Source organism: Phyllostomus discolor, chromosome 7, assembly GCF_004126475.2.
Source record: "Phyllostomus discolor isolate MPI-MPIP mPhyDis1 chromosome 7, mPhyDis1.pri.v3, whole genome shotgun sequence".
NCBI lineage: Eukaryota > Metazoa > Chordata > Mammalia > Chiroptera > Phyllostomidae > Phyllostomus > Phyllostomus discolor.
Window position 1 is genome coordinate 19,910,353 of NC_040909.2, and position 19,454 is coordinate 19,929,806.

General features: G+C 37.4%; 1 protein-coding gene across 8 annotated transcripts in view; it reads left to right on the forward strand.

The window, feature by feature from the left end:
* NGLY1 (N-glycanase 1) overlaps nucleotides 1–19,454 on the forward strand; it is a 44,208-nt gene that overhangs the window by 8,626 nt on the left and 16,128 nt on the right. For 6 of the 8 annotated variants that reach the window (XM_036030585.1, XM_028518127.2, XM_028518125.2 and 3 more), the window contains exons 3-7: nucleotides 4,476–4,727; nucleotides 11,107–11,272; nucleotides 14,764–14,986; nucleotides 17,280–17,401; nucleotides 18,358–18,503. In XM_036030585.1, the coding sequence (XP_035886478.1) occupies nucleotides 4,476–4,727; nucleotides 11,107–11,272; nucleotides 14,764–14,986; nucleotides 17,280–17,401; nucleotides 18,358–18,503 (909 nt within the window). The remainder of the gene's footprint in view (nucleotides 1–4,475; nucleotides 4,728–11,106; nucleotides 11,273–14,763; nucleotides 14,987–17,279; nucleotides 17,402–18,357; nucleotides 18,504–19,454) is intronic. The other 2 variants (XM_036030588.1, XM_036030589.1) reach the window with 2 other exon arrangements.

Consider the following 19,454-nt stretch of genomic DNA (forward strand, 5'->3'; position numbering starts at 1 on the left):
ACCTGATTTGTGAGCACACGTGAGTACTAGTAGGGTACAACTACCTATCTCAGTAAAAAATGAAAAGAGTAAACACAGAAAAGCTGGGTTTAGTTGCCACTCATAAGTTTTGTGACAGGAGAAAAGAATCTTACTGCGTTTTTTTTGTTTTTAGGTCAAAAGAAAAGTGTGGTGTTTCCATCTTCTTGGATATCTTATGGCATAGTTTAATGTTGTGACACTATGAATGTAATTACCAAGCTTGTGAATTTTCTTTATGTGTATATGCTTAACCATTTATAGTTCACGGAATACTGAAAGAAGCTGAACCAGGTTATGGAGACTAAGTAGTCAATAGCAGTCAGAACTGACGAGGCTGTAGAGATTGCTGGAGACATGTTGAGTTGCTGTAGGATATACTCTTTCTGCCTGTTCGCTTGCCTCCCCAGATTCTATTCCAGGCCCTGGGGATACAGCAGTGAACTAGGTAGATACAGATCTTCTCTAACATGAAGCTTGTGTTCTAGAAGGTTGACAGATTGTAGACTTGAAAACAGATGGGTGCAAAGAAGAAAATAAGATACGGTGGTGCAGTGAAAAGCAACTGGATTGGTGGGCAGCTACATAGGATGTGTGGGTCAGGGAAGGCCTCTGAGGAAATAACACTTGAACTGGGACCCGTATGACAAGAAGGTCAGGTACCCACAACTCTCTGGTAAGAGTATTTCAGGCAGAAGGATTCGTGTGTGCAAAGGACTTCCAGCAGGAGTAGTTTTGACACAGAAAATAGTTACACAGAGGAGTCCAGAGCATGGGGTTTTAAGAACTGTGGACTTTATTTATTCTAAGTGAGATGCATCAGAAGCCGTCAGAAGGATTTAAGCAAAGAATATTTTTAAAGATTATGTTAGCTGTTGGGAAGGTAATACTGTGGTTGTTCTGGGATGGAGGCAAGGGGTAAAGCAGGGAGAGCAGTTGGAAAGCTTGTTGTGTTAGTCTGCGTGAGAAGTGGTAGTGGTTGGTGTGAGTCCCAGGAGGGCAGGGCCTTCTGTCCACTGCGTTCCCTGTGTTGCCAGCTCCCGGAACAGTGCAGGCGCATTCAGGCACTCAGTAGACATTTGTTGCATTAGAGCCTGGTAGCAGGGGAGATTGGAGAGAACTGGCAGGATCCAGACTTCTTTTTGAAACAGAATCTGTAGGACTTGCTGGTGAATTGGATATGGGGTATAAGGGAAAAGAAAAAATCAAGATGACTTCTAGGTTTTGGTTTGAGAAACTGAGTGGAAATACAATTAATTGAGAATGAGAAATCTTGGAGAGTAACAGATAGCAGGGGTTAATTCATTGCCTATTTTGCATAATTATCACCGATATGCTACTAAATACTCAAGTAGAGATGCCAAGTTGGTAGTTGGATATGAGAATCTGTAACTGAAAAGGAGAGGTTAGGCTGGAGGTATAAATTATGGTGTCAACTAAACAGATTTTAAAACTATAGGAGGGGAAAATGGAGACCATTGCTGAATTTGTTTAAGGAAATGCAGATTTTTGAGTCAAATGACAGAAAAATTGAATAACAACTGGAGACTGGACTGATTTCTCATTGTTGGAGTGCCAAAGATTTAGTGGAATCGGATTCGCCTTCATTCAGCAACTAATTTGAGTGCCAGGTGGGGTGACTAACCATCAGAGTTCATATGCGACTGTTCTGGTTTCAACACCAAGTGTCCCACTTTGGAGAAAACCCCTCAGTCTCAGGCAAACCAGGTTGATCACACCAGTGCCAGGTAACAAGCCAGCTTGAAATTTGTAATAGTATTTGCCACAAATGGAGTCACCGTTTCAGAGGAGATTATCATGTTATAGTAAGGCTAAATCAAACTTGCAGTTTCTGGCTGGCTTTGGCCTTGACACCTTGGAACCTGTCTGAAGTAAATGTTTCAGTGTGGCCAAGTTGCAGGAGGAACCAGTGGAACTGAAACTGAACTCTACCACTGAAAGAAACTTGGTGCGCTTTGAGATGAAGTAGGAATCTAAGACCTACCCTGAAATTTTCAGCTATGTTAAAATTCTGGGCACTTTAGGGCCTGCTTGTCTCTGAGGCCGCATTCTTTTTTTATGAAAATTCTGAGGAGGTTGAGAAAGACTGAGATCCAAACGGTATGTGACCCATCAGGCTAGCTTAGTGGAGTAGTCCTTACCAGGAACTACACCCACCCTCCACCCATGCCGCCATCCTCACCTCAGTAGGGGGAAGCGCTGGAGGAGGGCAGTTTGGGTTGTCGTGGTGACTGAAAGATACTAATTACAGCAACCAGCGGGCAGGCAGGGCCAGGCTTGCTTAACATCTGATAAAGAATTATCTCAGCAAAATAGCTTTGAGAAACATAGGTTCGTTAAATACTAGAATTCTCATTGGTATCTTGAAATGTTACTGAATGGAGTACATTAAGCCTTTAAATTTTTCCTTTAATGAAAATATAGTGCTGTTGATAAAACTTCTTTGCTATAGACACTTTGGCCACAATAGTGTTCTGTTAGAACTGGTCCTGGAAAGAGTGAAGGGAGGGGAGCCAAGACAAGAGCAGTGTCTCTGCTCTGTCTTATCGGGGGGGCCTCTCTGACAGGGGGTCTGAGACATAACACTTGTCGTGCTATTCCCCATTGCTGTCCGTGGTGTTAGCTCTCTTTCTCAGTATCCCCCCACTAATAACAGTACGCGATCAGAACCCTCTATGTTTGGCTTTAAACCAGACATCCGGTTTCTCTTCCCACACTCATCATCGTAGATGTGAGGTGGTTCCTTCTAATGTTGCGGAAGTCACTGTGTTCTAACTTGCGCCAGTTGCCATGCAGGCAGTCAGCACAACTGCAGAATCAGTCTCTTTCTACTCAGCCCGTCCACCTGTACAAGTGTGTGGTTTTTGGTCTCTGTTCAGTCTAAGCTGGAGTCAGTGATAGCCTAACGATTAAGATCATGGAGTTTGAATCCTTATTCTAACAATTCTGTAGCATCCAGCAGGTTATTTAACTTCTCGGGACCTTTATATTTTTATATAGAAAGTGGAAATTAACCTAATTCCTGTCTTTCAGGCTGGTTGTGAGAATTGCTTGAGATAATGTATATAAAATGCTTAGCGCATGTCTAGAACACATAAACACAGTAGATGGAAATAATCTTTTTTGGAGCTATTAGGAATATTGTATGGAGCTTGCTGGCCTCTTTCAGCTTTTTAAAAAGTATTCTTGCGGGATTGATTTTCACATCATTACTGAGTAATATCTTGGTCAGTTGACTCTTACGTCTGCCATCATGAGGAAAATAAGATTATTCTCAGTTGTGGAGTTTAAATGCTTACAATCTACAGTCTGTCTACTGAAATTTGTAACAAATATTTTATCTCATTTGTAGTTTGTAGAATTACTGTTGTAATGCTGCTGCTTCTCACCACCTTGCGAACTGATTGAGTATATTTTCACTTAACCTTCTTTCTTGTTTTATAATTTACTGTTTTACATTGTGAGCTTTGTTAGAGTGTTTATTGTATCTCAAAGCACTCTGATTACAGTATGGATATTTATCAAATGAATCACTCCATAAAGAATTGGACTTCTGTTGTTTGTTACTTTGTTTTGTTTGGAACAAAGACATATGCTCCTACTAGACTAATGTATATCAACTCTTCTTTCTCTAGTCCTTGGGACAAGTATTACTGTTAACTATCCATAGTTTAGAATTGACCATCAGGATGTACTTTTTGTTATCTGGCTAGAATTAGTGACGTCTATATACAGACTTCTAATCATGTAGCTGTTCTCTAAAGACTTGGGTTTGAAAGATTAAAAAGTTATTATGTAATTTCTTGTTGGTTTTATGTGACCAGTGATCATTTTGTATGGTTGTATCTCTTTTATCATTATTTTATGGGGAATTTAATAGAAAATAGTACTATCATATACTATTGCAGAGAAGAGTTACATATTTCCAACTCAAGGCTTTCTATTATTCCTAAAATATAAATATTTTTCTAAAGGTTCTTTGAACTAATAAAAGATTTAGTGTTATATGCTAACAAGAAAACAAATTTTCTTAATTTTTTGGTTTATGTTAGGCATTACCTTTAACTGTATATTTTAAAAGTACCATATGGTGAGATAACAATGACTTTTATACAATATGTATTCCATAGTATTGGTTTCATTTATTTAAACACATATATATTCAGAGTCTGACAGAAGTGACACCTGCCTGAATGTAGTTGGTAGGGCAATAATATGGGTGTAACCATTTATAGTTTTAGTTTGAACATGTCGCCTAAAATGTCGTATAGTGTGCTTGGGTGTGATACTCTTATTTATAGAATGATATGCTTATGTTTTTGTGATAAAAGATTTTGAAATAAGAAAGGGGTGTTATTTGTGCCAGACCCTGCATCTAAGAATGACTGTTAGTATAAAGCAAAGATCAAATTTTTTTCAAATTTTACAAATTCCAGGGAGAAACACATCTTATCTTTCCTAAAAAAGCTTCAGTGGAGCAGCTGCAAAAAATCCGTGACCTCATTGCCATAGAGAGAAATAGCAGATTGGACGGATCAAATAAGAGCCACAAAGTAGAACTATCTCAGCAACCGGCAGCCAGTTCCAGCACCCAGCTTCCTGCAACACAGTCGTCAAACCCTAGTGGGCCAGCCCAGCACGCGGGCAACAGTGAGGGGCAGCCATCAAGTCCACCGGCAGCGCCAGGGGTAATGTCCCAGTTACACCTTAACTGTTTTTCTAAAGTGTCAAAACAGCGAACGTTTTGAAATACATTATGACTTATTCCTGAATTTTTACCCCAGCTAGTCATAATTCTAATATGTCCACATTTTCCCAACTCTAAAAAACTGTCACATTTGTAATGAAAGTGGAAGAAATGGCTTATTTTATTTATACTTTTAAATCTGAACTTGTGGTTTATTGCTTCTGAGGTTAAGTTTTGCCTATTATTTATAAATGTACCTACACTTAAATGCGTTGGCACTTAAATCAGTTGTACAAATTAGCATAGAACCTAAAACGAAGTGACAAACTTGCTGGCCAGTGGTAGAGCCGTCAGACAGATTCCCTTTACTGCATCGATACTTCTGACATGAATTTTACCTGTGCCTGTTCACTATGGGAGTCTTTAATGCTAGCAGCCTAACCATTATCCTTGCCTCAATTCAATGAAAAATTCGGCTTCTTTAGGTTCAAGGTAAATAAAGCATTAATCTACTGAGAGTGGTGCCAGCAGTTAATGAGGTTTAGTCATTAGCATATACAGATGTACACATCTGCAGAACTGAAATTAAACTGCTGTTGTCTTACAGGCATTCTTGATATACCTGAGTGATCTCCTTTATCGGGAAATTGTCCTTTGTACAAAAATCCCTTTGATGTAGGTCCTTAAGTATTCTCTCAGTGTTCACTGTCAGAAAAATGTTCATGATTTTCTTTTGTGATTTATCAGTAGCCAACTTAAACTCATATTCTCCCTTTAACTTTTGTAAACCACCTTGTCATTATTCTCTCTATAGCAGAACTTTATATAGAGTCGATTATTAAATCTACTCTTAATTTTCTCCAGCTGAATAACTCCACAGACTTTAACCTCACCTCCCTGGTAAGCAAATGATTGGCAGTCATTCCTTTCTGTAGAGCTGGGAAGGCCTGAAGCTTGTATTTAAAAAAAAAAAAATAAAGAAAAACCCAGCCAGTGTGACTCGGTTGGAGTATCATCCTGTACACCAAAAGGTTGTGGGTTCGATCCATGGTAAGGGCACATGCCTGGGTTGCAGGTTCAGTCCCCAGTTGAGACACATGCGGGAGGCAAACAATTCTTTCTCTCACATTGATGTTTCCTTTTCTCCCCCTTCCTCTCTCTCTCTTGCTGGAAAATACATATATATACACCCACACACACACTTTTTTTAAAAAAAAAAAATAAAAATAGTGGTAGGAGCTGGTAGAAGAAGAGATGGTTACTGTTCTCTTTTATAATTCTTGTTGAGTGGTTTCTAAACTTCTTTTCATGGAGAATTAACCCTTATAAGAATATTTCTTTGTGCCTCAATTGAAAAGATAAACAAAATCGACAAACTGTTAACCAGACTCATCAAGAAAAAAAAGGGGGGGAGTCCAAATAAATAATATCAGAAACAAAAGAGAAGTTAAAAAAAAATTTTAGAGTATTTCATTGCAATTATAAAAATAATAGTTTTATTAGATTATGATAAATAAAATGAGTTAATTTTTAAACTGATCTTACAAGACATCCTCTTAGTCTGGATCTGTATATGATCTTTATAAGAGAAGAAATCTCTTTGGACAGAAGATTTCAATGTCCAATTTCTTGTTTATAAGCCTACTATTTTTTAAGGTAAAATAAACCTACATACCTTTCAGTAGGAGATTACTTAAATTATAAGACACATCCTTAAATCAGCAGTTTTTGCATCCATTATAAATGATGATGGGGTCTGTTTTGATCCAGAATTATTATGTGGGGAAAAAAGGTAAACTCAGAATTCCAAAGTTACACTCACATGTTGTGTGTATGTGTATAATTCAGTTTTTCATAGGAAAAATGCACAAAAATAAGTATGTTTATTTTTAGCAGGTCTGGAAAACTATACACAGATATCTTAGACATAAATTACCCTGAGTGGTGAAATTATAGGTGATTTCATATTTTTTATACCATTCGGTATTTTCTGAAATAGTTTTTGCCACGTGTATTACTTTTATAAATAGAAAAAGGGGGGCTTGTAAGAAATAAGTTTATTGAGCCTTGGCTGGTATGGCTCAGTGGATTGAGTGCTAGCCTGCCAACAGAAGGGTCACTGGTTTGATTCCTGGTCAGGGCATATGCCTGGGTTATGGGCCAGGTTGTGGGCAAGGTCCTGGTTGGGGGTGTGTGGAAAGCAAGGGATCAATCTATCTATTGTACACTGGTATTTCTCTCCCTCTCTTTCTCCCTCCCTTCCCCTCTGTCTAAAAATAAATTAATGAAATCTGAAAAGAAATACATCTATTGAAGTCACAAATTGATTAAAACTATCATTAAAATACAGAACTTTGGTGTGTAAAAACAAGTTCTAAATTTAAAAGCCACAAAAGTGCAAAGGGTTGCATAGAGGTAGAAAGAGGGCTAGTAAAATGTAGAAGCATTGGTTCGTTACTTAAAGAAGTGAATTTGCTAATCCAGCTTCTGCTGGTTGTGTGATTTGACAGAATATACACATTGTACTTTTTCTTATAAATAATCTTAAATATATCTCACATTAGAAACCAAAATAATTAGAATCAAGTATGATTAGTGAATTAAAAAATCTTTATTTAAAAGATACAGATTTCACATTCTAAACTTCCATTTTTATTCCAAATAACTGACTCTCAAGCCATTAACTGCTGCCTTATGTACATGGCTGCGCAGCTGCTGTAATTGCCATGCAATCAGCAAACTTCTATTTTTATGACTTAACTTTTTCTGGAGTTGTGCCAATTAATATATAAAGAAATAAGGCAAGAAAATAAACGTTATTGTTCAAGATCGTTTGACTGCCTTTAAAAACCACAATGAATGAGGTAATTTTCAGACTGAAAGTATTAAATTGAAAATAAAAATTCCCTGGATGCGTTCATACCCTCCTGGTTAGTGAAAATCTGCACTTAAGGAAAAAAATGCCACAGTAAATGCCTCATTTTTATAAGGATTCTTTCAAATAAAAATGAAGACTTGTTTTTAATGTTTCTGTAGCAGTTCTAGTAAAGGAGCATATTTCTCCCTGTTGTGAATACCCTGGATTTCTTATCACCAAATCAGTCAGGTTTCTTTAGTCATCTGTTGTATTCATCATCCCTTCTGTTAATGCAGGAAATGCGTCTACTCTTAGTAAAGGCCAGGACCTTTTCTGTGCCTTGACCCCTTCTCTTCCGTTCCCTCTGGGATCTCACATGGACTGTGCCCAGTCTCAAATCTCTTCTTTTCTTGAGGATTCATCTCAATGGCATTTAAACCTTGTTTTGAGGCCAGTTTTCATCGAAGGTTGGACCATTGGCATCAGAATAACTTGGACGTGCAGATTCCTGGACATAACCCAGACCAGCTGAACCAGAAAGGGAGAAGGAAAGCTTGGGACTCTGCATTTTTCACAAGCAGAGTAATGTTTAAGAACCTTTTCTGTGAGCTCTCTTATCCCAGGATACCCCTGGATTCTGCGTGTCCTGTATTTCTCATTTCCGCTTCACAGTGAATTTCAGGAACTGAGCCCGCCGTCCTCATCACTGCGTCTCATGTGCTCCCTAGCGGGTCTTCCTATTATGTGCGCTATCAGTGAAGTGTTTCTGAGCATATCATCTCAATCTATATTTGTTTATAAATCACACACATATACTTTTATGCCAGTATACTATGTATATTAGAAACAATGTAAAGAAGAGGTTAAAAGTGAAAAGTGTTTATAATTTTTTAAAAATATATTGACTGTCATTAACAAATGTGGACATGAATCTATATTTTAAATACTCTTGATAGTTTTGAATTTGGGGGCTATCTTTGTCAGATCTCAGTAGATTTGTGAATTTTTTTTTGCCTTAAAATAGAGCTGTTGAAGGGCTCATACTAAAACAGCAACAGATGTGTTAGCCCTGCAGTTTTCTCGTTTACATGTACGTGTGTTATTTGTATTAGCATCAGTGCCTACAGGTCTTTGTAATCTTTTTTTTTTAGGCCAAGTTGAAGGTTAATTTAGTTAAAACTGCATAATATATCTGTAAACCCTCTTAACCAGGCACATTTAAACTGCAAAACTTGGTAACACTGTGAGAGTAGAAGCGGGGTGAACCTTCCAGTGTTCACTGCTCTGCCTGTCCTTTCCTCCCTCGGGATAGCTCCTCTAGCCTGAGAGGGAGCCCTATTCGTTGAAATATTAAATGTTATTATAACAGTGCTTTACCTTTTGTACAGAAAATAATGTAAGTACAAGTTCTAATATTTTCTGTTTGCACCCCAGTGGACTGACCATTCTGTGCAGCTCCTTTGGGTGCACATGGCCCACTTTGGGGCGCCACTCAGACAAGCCCGTCTCTTGCTAACACTTACAAAGCCTCTCACTGAGATCGTCAACAAGCTTCCTGCTGCTGAATTGAATGGACTTTTCTTCAGCTCATTTTTTATCTGTGCATGTATGATTTTTACCTCAGTTGATCATTTTCTGGTTTTTCTCCTACTATAAGTAATTAAAGTAGTTCGACTGTTGGCGTCCTTGCTCATATCGAAAATCTGTGGATCATTCCTACATGCTTTCCTACTTTTCTTACTGCCCCCTGGCCCCAACATTCAGTCACCAAGACTTGTTGATTCTGTTTCCTGAGTTCTTTTTTATATCCATTCACTCTTCTGCCTCCCTCATTTAAGCCACCAGCTCTCTCAAGAGTTCTGCAGTCCTCCCCCATTGGGTCTTCTTATACCTGCTTCTCCACACTACATTCTGAAAACACTCATCTGATTGTTTACTCCCTTGCTTAAAGTCCCTTTCATAGTTTCCCATTATAATGGAAAGAGGTGAGAACAATCTAGCTTCTTACCAGCCCAACTCCATTCTCAGCCTTCTCTTTCTATCATTTTCCCCTTAGTTCTCTGTGCTCCGATCTTCTCTCTGATGCTTCGCATTATGCTAAGCGTATCCCCTACACACATGCTCCCCATCTACCTACACGCTGTTCTGGTCTTTTTCTTCCCCTACATTCCAGCCACTTCTCATCCTTTATATTTTACCACAAATATATAGTCATGGAATTCTAGGGTGAGAACCCTGTTGAAAAGTCTCACTACCATCGTTATTTGCTTTGTAATTCTTATCATACCTATGATAAGAATTGTCTATACCATTACATCCCCAGTACCTTGCAAATAATAAAAGGTCATTAAATATTTGAATAAATAAACGTTGTATCAGGGTTTGTTTCTGTATTCATAGACTGCTTTGTGAGGATAATGTCCTTGTCTCTTTTGGTCTCCATTATTTTTGACTCAATGTGGTGGTTCTGTCATTCCTGCTCAGTGCCTCCCCCCAGCCCCTCAGACTATAGAGCAAGCGTGTCTGCCTTGTGCACGCATCCCCAGTGCTCAGTACAGTGCCTGACATTGAAGTACGTATTTGACGATGGCTTTTATTTTCTTCATTAGTCTATCTCTACCTTTAAATACACACGTTTAACTCATTCATACTTACTGTAATAACTAACACGTTGGAACTTATTTCTGAATTTTCTATGTTCTTGCTTTCTTGGCTTCTTTTTCTTTTTGCTTTATTTTTATTTTTTCTATTTTTGTTTTGTTTAAGTGGACTGTGCCAGAAGGAACTATTCTTAGCTTGGACACTCCTCTTTCCTTGTAGGAATCTAGGCATCCTCCAGCACTGTTCATAGGCACATTGTTTGTTGACAAGGAGTGACGAGGTCAGGGGGTACAAAATGTCTAGGTGTTCCTGCTGCAAGGCCCAGTCCAGGCTCCCTCGTGCTTAGTCCAGGGCCTCTCCCTGCTCTGGGGATTCTGTGGCTCCTTCGCCTTAGGGGTTATTTTGAGAGCTTTTCGTTTTTTTTTTTTTTAGGTTTGTTTTTTTTTTTTTTTTAGTTTTTTGGGGTTTTTTTAGTTTTTATAACTACTTCCTCTGGAGGGCATATTGCTGTGATTTCTTCCTTTATTCCATTTGTATTTGCCTTTCCACTTTACGAGTAGTACTCTCCTTTGCTAATGCTGAATAGTTTTAAAAAATTATATTACTTACAGGAATTTGAAGTGGAAAGGGCTGTCACGTGCATTGCACAGAGCATTGTCTTGAACCAAGCTTTTGCACAGAACTTACCATACCCCTGTTTAAATGCATTCTCAGTAACACACTCAGAGGAAAAAGTAGGTACACATCAAACTGTGACACAGACCTGGCCATATCCTAGTACTGATTTCATAAAGGTTTTGAACATAATTATCTCAGTAAATCCATACATTCCTTTTTATGACATCATAGAACCACTGTTTTGTAGTACATATTTTTGTAGCATATGGAGAAAAACTAATTTCAGTGTTTTTTTTCCGATTAGGTTACTGCTGGTTCAGTCATTCTAAAAGTGCTTCAGGTCAACCTTCAGCATGTGCTGGTCTATGAGAATTCTGCTCTCCAGGAGAAAGCGTTGGCTTGCATTCCAGTCCAAGAGCTAAAAAAGAGATCGCAAGAAAAGTTATCTCGAGCTAGAAAATTGGATAAAGGTAGTGGCTTTACATAACCATTCATTGCTAAAAATGTAGCATTGCTAAATAAATGGAAACATGAAAAGATGCCTTTTGTTGTATACATTGTGAATATCTAACCTATGTGTATTTGGATTTTTAAAGAATACAGTAAACAGCATAACTTTATTGCATATATCTAATGGACACGTTTGTTAGCTTTTTTTAAAAAAACTTTTTACGTGAATATGTATTTCACAGTTTAATCATTACTATTCGTAGGTGAATATTTTTAGGTATAGTAGAACTTGAGTCCGTGGAATATATGATGGCATTATAGGGAATTTTAATATGAATCTGGCAGAAACCATATTCATAATTAATTCTTATGATTAGACCATTGGTTCACCTCAGTTAATACAAAGACATTATTTACTAATTAAGAATGTAGATTTTTGAAGCCAGCTGCCTGGGTATTAATTCAGTTCTACCACTACTGTGCATCACTGAGCAAGTAACTCACTCTGTGCCTCAATTTCTTCATTTGCAAATAGGAATGACAATTTTAAGAAATAAATGAGGTATCAGATGTAAATGGCTCTGGAAAATGCCTCCCACATCCATCTACCAATAATTAAGTTATTGTTATCATTAATGGTCTTAGGATTTTAGTTATTCGGGTATTCCAACTTCAGCATTTGACTTTGCATTTCTATGCAGTTGTTTCTTTTCTGGCTGTTGTGAGGACTCAGAGGAGAAAGATGATGACAGTGCTGTATTTCTAGAAGTTCATATTTAATCTACCGTTCACGACTGTCTTTTTGTTGGGAAACTTTCATGTTATGCAGGAAAAGCTAAATTCTCCCTGCCAATCAGTCCTTCTCTTCCATAGATAACACTGTTATCTTGTGATGTGTTCCTTTTCATCTTTTTCTGCGTATTTACACTCATTTACAGTTAACTGTAAAAATAGTTCAAATACTGATCTCACCTATAAGTGGCACCTAATAAACAAAACAAACAAGCAAGCAAAATATAAGCAAAGACATTGAAATAAAGAACAAACTGACAGAGAGGTGGGAAGGGATAACAGGGCGGGGGGTAGTCTTCAAAGGAACATGTGTAAAGGACACACGGACAAAGCCAAAGGGAGGTGGGATCAAGGGTGGGAGGTGGGGATGGCTGGGATGGGGGGAGTGGTGAGGGAGAAATGGAGACACCTGTACCTGAACAACAAAAAAGAGAGAGAGAGAAAAGTAGTTTAAGTTGTGTGGGTTTACATAATATTTATCATCCCATGCATCTTCAGCTCCTTGGTGTTCTTCGTTTACTGTTATGTCTTAGAGATCTTTTTGACTCTCCGAGATGTTCTGTAGTGTGCATATGCTGTTATCTGTACAGTTCCCTGTTGGACACGGAAATGTTTTACCATTTCTCTCTAGTCTGAATGCTGCTGCAGTGAAGAGTCTTATAAAGCATGCCTCCTGGCATACACGCACAGATGTTTCCCTGAGACAGATATAAAAGTGTCACGAGTGTGAGATATATTTGTTACAATGGATCCCAGCAAACAAACTGACTTTCAGTTCATACCAGAAGTGTCTGAGGGTATTGGTGTCCACTTAATGAAATCATTGAACTTCTTTTAAGGACTTCCTGAATTTTTCTGATGGTTTTGTTAGTATTCTTACTGATTTGTAGAAGTTCTTTATATATTCTAGGTACTTTTCTTTGTTAGATATGTTACTTTTTTCCCACAGTGTTCTCTGTTTCATTTCACTTGGTGTACATTTTGATATACAGTTATACATTTTATAAGAAGTTGTTAGCCCTGGCTGGCGTAGCTCAGTGGATGGAGCGCGGGCTGGGAACCAAAGTGTCCCAGGTTCGATTCCCAGCCAGGGTACATGCCTGGGTTGCAGGCCATAACCCCCAGCAACCACACATTGATGTTTCTCTCTCTCTCTCTATCTCCCTTCCCTCTCTAAAAATAAGTAAATAAAATCTTTAAAAAAAAAAAAAAAAAAAAAAAGACCCTCACTTTAAAAAAAAAAAAAAGAAGAAGAAGTTGTTTTTATTTTATAATTTTTGTCTTGGTTAAGGCCACAAACATATTCATAAAAGCCATAAACTGTTCTCTTGTAACTTCTATTACTTCATATTCTTTTATAGTATTCTCTCTATATACTTTTTTATAGATAATATAAAATAATTAGGATGAATGAATTATAATAGGGACCTGTTATCTTGATAGCTACCTGTCCCGATGTCATTTATGGAGCAGCCCATCCTCTCAGAACTGCTTTGAAAGGCTGGCTTTACCAGACGTGGTTTATCACTGAGAAGTCCGTCTTTCAGGACTCTCTTTAGTGTTGGCTGATCTGTTGTCTGTTCTTCACCAATATCACAATATTTTAATCATTAGAATTTTGTAATGTGTCTTGGTATATAGCAGGCAAACTTATCTCATGGTTCTTATTCAAAGTTATATTGACTATTTTGTGCATTTTTGCTTTTATATGATTTTTGCATTGTTTTATAATTTTAATTGGGATTGCACTACATTAGATTAATTCGTGGAGAATTAACAACTTGAGACTATTGAGTTTTCTCATCCAGGAAAATAATGTTTCTGGCCTTTTTATCTTCTCTGTAGTTTTTCCTATAGTTTTTTATTTTGAGATACATCAAACATAAATACAAGAATAGAGCATAATATATCAGACACCCATGACCAGCATCAGACATTGTTAGTTAGATCTTAACATTATGCCATACATTTCCTTCATGTATCAATTTTTAAACAAAGTTAAATATAGAGATGAGAACTCCTTGATAGGTCTCCTAGGTTTTTTCTCTTTCTCCTTTCCATTTCAGAGATACCATAGCCTTGGATATGGTCAAGGAAAATCTTTTTATTTGATGAAGTAGATATGATATTATGTCATGTTTACATGCTAGGGTCATTATGTACACTGTAGACATTGTCATGTTTCTGTGTGTTTTGTGGAGAGTGTCCATGGATGGATTATGCTGTATATTGAAGCACTGATAAAAAAGCTAATAGGGTGATTTTTAAAGTGTCTGGGGTTTTGTGATTTCTGCCTATGACTTTGTGATTGTTTCATATTTACTTACATATATACCCAATACCAAATTTAATGTAGTAATTTTAAAGTGTTTTTCTAAATCAGATTTTTTTTCTTTCTTTGTGTTTTGGGATTAATTCCAAACTGACTATAGTTCCCTGAGAGATTGTTGTGTTCAGCTGAGGTTAATGCGTAATGTCATTTCAAGGGCACAGAGTGGCAAACGCCCTCCTGTTGGAAATGTGCAATAGACTGTCACTGACTGTGTTTCAGCCCAGCTCACACTGGACTGGCATTTATTTCTTGCACCGGTATTTTGTGCAAACCTTTTCATCATCTTTTATTTTCATATATTTTAGCTCATATTTGAGAATAAAATATGTGGATACTTTTCATGTTTGTCAGCTTTAGCTCTTACTTGGTTCTGTTTCGATTTCTCAGGTACTAATTTAAGTGATGAGGATTTTCTTTTGCTGGAGCTTTTACACTGGTTTAAGGAAGAATTTTTTCAATGGGTGGATGACATTTCATGCAGCAAATGTGGTGGCAAGACTAAGTCTAGAGGTGAAGCATTATTTCCCAATGATGATGAGCTAAAGTGGGGTGCAAACAGAGTAGAAGATCATTACTGTGATGCATGCCAGCTCAGCAGTCGGTTCCCGAGGTGGGTATCCCCTGGAGAGTAACATCAGAGTAATCACTGAATGGAATGGGTAGGAGAGAATTTTTATTAGATGACCTTTTAAATTTTCATTTCAGATTTTAGGACAGGGATCAACAAACTATGACTGGCCAGCTAAATCCAGCCCACATCCTATTTTCGTAAATAAAATTTTATTGGAACACATCCATACTGATTTGTTTATGTGTCCAACCTGCGGCCCACGGGCACCGTGCAGCCCAGAATCACTGTGACTGCGGCCCAACACCAAATGGGAAATTTACTTAAAACATGAGTTTTTTTGTGATTATGTATCACAGTGTATTTAATGTGTGGCTCAAGACAACTCTTCTTCTTCCAGCATGGCCCAGAGACTTCAAAACTCACAACAGGGCGGGTTGGACTCCCCTGTAACTATTTTTACATTGCAGTGGCGGAGTTGAATACTGAAAACAGATCATGTGGCCTGTAAAGTCTAAAATAATTAGTATGTGTCTTTTTATAGGAAAAGTTTTTTGAATCTTGCTCTTAAATAGAAATTGAGTATAGTCCTAGCACATTTAATACTGTTAACCTTGTATTGTTCTTTTAATACATAAATTTAATGTTCCGATAACTTTAATAATAATACTTGATAGAATGTAAAACTAATGCTAATAACAATAATAATACCGATAATTGTGATAGTAAATACAGTGCTATACTTAAAACAATTATCAGCTGGTTATGTGGAAGGTAAAAATGTAGTAGCATCGTGTGTGGGTGTGTGTTTTTAATTATAGAAGTTTGTTTTAATTAAGTGCCTCCCCTGCCAAACCTAACCTACTTTCATATCTCTAAATTTTAAACCAGGGAAATTTGAAATTTTCAATTAATTTTTTCTATTAATTTATAAGCCTGTTATCGGATTTTCTTAATTGGCAATACTTATAAAGCTTGGATGTATCATCAGGCAAGAAAAGATATCATGTGTTGAAAATAGCTAATTTTGTGTGCTTTAGGGACTCAATTCTGTCCTAACTGGGAACCATCCCTGTGATGTGCAGACTATAGGATAAACAAAATCCAATATCCAGTAATTAATTGAAATTTGTACAAGTTATTTCTTCATTCAACATACATTTGTACAGCATACTTTGCAAAGATTTGAAGATAAAAGATACATAATCAAATTCCTCTCAATCCTTTCTCGGCAATTGAATATAAACTGATAATGCAGTGCAGAGGGATACAGGCTCACAAAGATATTTATACAGTGCTATTTTTTCATTCCAAACAGTTGCTTGATTTCCTGTTAGCTGTTCTCTGTATAGGGCTGGGGTGATGAGCACCATTAATTGGGCTGAGCTGGTCATTCATTCTGCTTGGCACAAGTGGTACACAGAAGATGGCGATATAGGATGTTCTAATTCTGTTGTTTTACTATTTAATGTAAATTTATAACTTTTTTCAATGACTTAATTACCTAAATACAAATCCATTTAACTTACTTTAAGCAAGAGCATCTGCTTAAGTGAACTTGTCATTGCAGAGCCAGTTCATTAAGGTAATTGTGTCCTTCCCGCCCAGGCCCAAGGCCAGCATTTCTGCTCAGCTGAGGCACTTGTCCTCCTTGGCTCTATCAGGTCAGAATCCTTCTCTACGCAAATGTGGAATTTGCTGTCCTACAGTTTTGTGATAATTTCATAATTGGAGACATAGCATCGTTTTTCAAAAAACAACCTCCAAATTAACAAGCACCACATTAAGTAGTTCAGAAAAATTAAATTTCAAGCAAAATGATTATTAGACACAAAATTAGTATTTTAAGTAAAACTGAGTTCAACTAAGCTTTAAGAGCTTTATTGAGTAGTCTGCTGAAGTTGTTCACCTTTTAAATACAATGAGGTGATTACACTGCTTGTTAGGGAAACACTAATGCTCCAAGCAGATTTCCTGGAGGATCCCTGCCCAGGCAGGTCCTGTCTGTCCTTCGGGACCAGCGCAAACAGAAGCCCTCTTCCCCAACACCGCCCCGTGATGCTCACCTGACCTGTGCTGTCTGGATCACGCTCTGCTGTGGGTGCAAGCTGTGTTCATTCCTTCTCTCTCTTAGGGCTCTAAACTCCTTGAAGGCTGCACCACTGTGTAATCATTTTTACCAAGGATTCTAGCGCACTGCCTCATGTGTTCTTCTAGGCTCTTTAATTATTGCGAGTATGAAATTAATTGTTTAGCACAGAGGTAATATACATTCATTAAAATGCTTATTTTGGATAGTGAATCAAAACTTGTTGCTGTCGTTGTTTAAAACCAGGTATAATAACCCAGAGAAACTTTTGGAGACAAGATGTGGACGGTGTGGCGAGTGGGCCAATTGTTTTACACTGTGCTGCCGAGCCTTGGGGTTTGAAGCTCGCTATGTTTGGGATTATACAGGTACAGTGCTGGTATGGGCAGAGAGTAGTGGGGCTTTGCAGATTTAAGGACTGGGACTTACGGTCTGGGCTTGTTATTTTCTGTCTGTTACTGTCTGGCCTTGTCGGTCTGAGCTGCCATTTGCCTTCAGTAAAATAACAGTAATACCAGCCTAATTATTTTTTTATGGGGATCACAAGATTTTTGTAGCACACCTAGCATTTTGCTTAGTGCTTTGCACTACAAACATTCTTTCCGTGACCTTTTTAGTGATGGTGTTTCTATCTAGATAAGAACATGTGTAGTAATTTGTTACAGAAGTGTTCACTTTTGTAGGGATTCACATAAAAGATTTAGTAATCTTAATATACAAAAAAGTAATAAAAGCCATGTGAAATTTATATTGTCCTTATTTAGAAATGACTCAGTGTCACCTACACGTGAAAAAGTTGTCTTCCTTGTTCTTAGTGTTTTACTTGTGTTTCATTGTTGTTTTTTTTAAATAATAAAATGAAACCTTCACTTACTAGTTACTGTTCTGTTACAATCAAATATAAAACCAGAGATCCTCTGTTAGACCACCTTCTGGTCCTGGGTCTTAAAGGTCAAGAAAGATGGCCATTTTCAAAAGCAGCATTGACTTCTTTATATTTGCAAACTGATCCCTATGTTTTTTATGCTGTTGTTCAGTATGGTCACCTTTCTTAAGGACATGGCTCACATTATTTTTATTTAAGCCTGAAACTGACTACAGAAACATTTTCAAAGATTGTGAAGAGACAGAGAAAACAAATGTTCTGGAGTATTGTGTTCCACAAAATGTTCAATCTTACTAAGTAAAATTTAGAGTATTCCAAATAACTTTATTGTGTGATTCTTAGGAGTTTATATATAGTTTTTGGAAGTCGTTCTGGTTTTATAAACTTAACTTTTTTTCCCCTCTTTCCCTATTGCTTTCTTGTCTCTCCCTCGGGTAGACCATGTCTGGACGGAAGTCTACTCTCCTTCTCAGCAGCGGTGGCTGCACTGTGACGCAAGTGAAGATGTGTGTGACAAGCCACTCCTCTATGAAATAGGATGGGGCAAGAAGCTTTCTTATGTCCTAGCATTTTCTAAAGATGAGGTAGGGCATGAGAGAAAAAAAATTTTCTAAGAATAAAATACAATTTTCTGACAGCTTTTGAAAGTATTGACACGAGAAAAAGTAGCATGTTTTAAAGTACCATTTATTAAATTGTGTCATTTATATATACCTATGAAATTACATTTACAAAATCAAGATAGTGAACATATCCATGATCCTCGGAAGTTTCCTTACGTCCCTTTGTTATCCCCGTTTCTTGTCCCTGTCCAAGCAACCACAGATCTGCTTTCTGCCGTATATAGCTTAATCTGCATTTCTAGAGTTTTATGTAAATGGAATCATATATAGATGGTCCTACTTATGACTGTCAGATTAACGATGGTTGATCTTAAAGTTTTTCAACTTTATGATGGTGCAAAAGCAATGCACATTCAGTAGAAATTGTACTTCAGATTTTGAACTTTGATCTTTTTCTGGACTAGTAATACGTGGTACCGCACTCTCAGGGCGCTGGGCAGCGGCAGCCCCCAGTACACTATTCAGCCAGTCACAGGGTAAATAACCAGTACTCTATAGGGCACTAGTATTAAGTATATCTTCAACTTATGATACTTTCAACTTATGATAGATGTATTGGTATGTAATCCCATCACAAGTTAAGGAGCATTTGTATCCTCTTTTTGGTGAGGTGAGGATGGGAGAGTCTGGTTTCTTTTACTCACTATAATTATTTTGTGATTCATTCATGTGTTTTCATGTATCAGTGGTTCTTTTTATTGCTGAGTTGTATCTCATTATATGGATGCACCATAATTTGTTTATCTATTCACCTGCTGATGGACGTATTTGGTACTTCCCCATTTTTTATTATTTCAAATAAAGCTGTTATGTACATAAATATAAGCGTTTATATGGGCATATGCTTTTTGTCCTTTGGTACGTTCCTAGCAGGGGAATGGCTAGACCATATGGTAGGTGCATGTTTCGCTT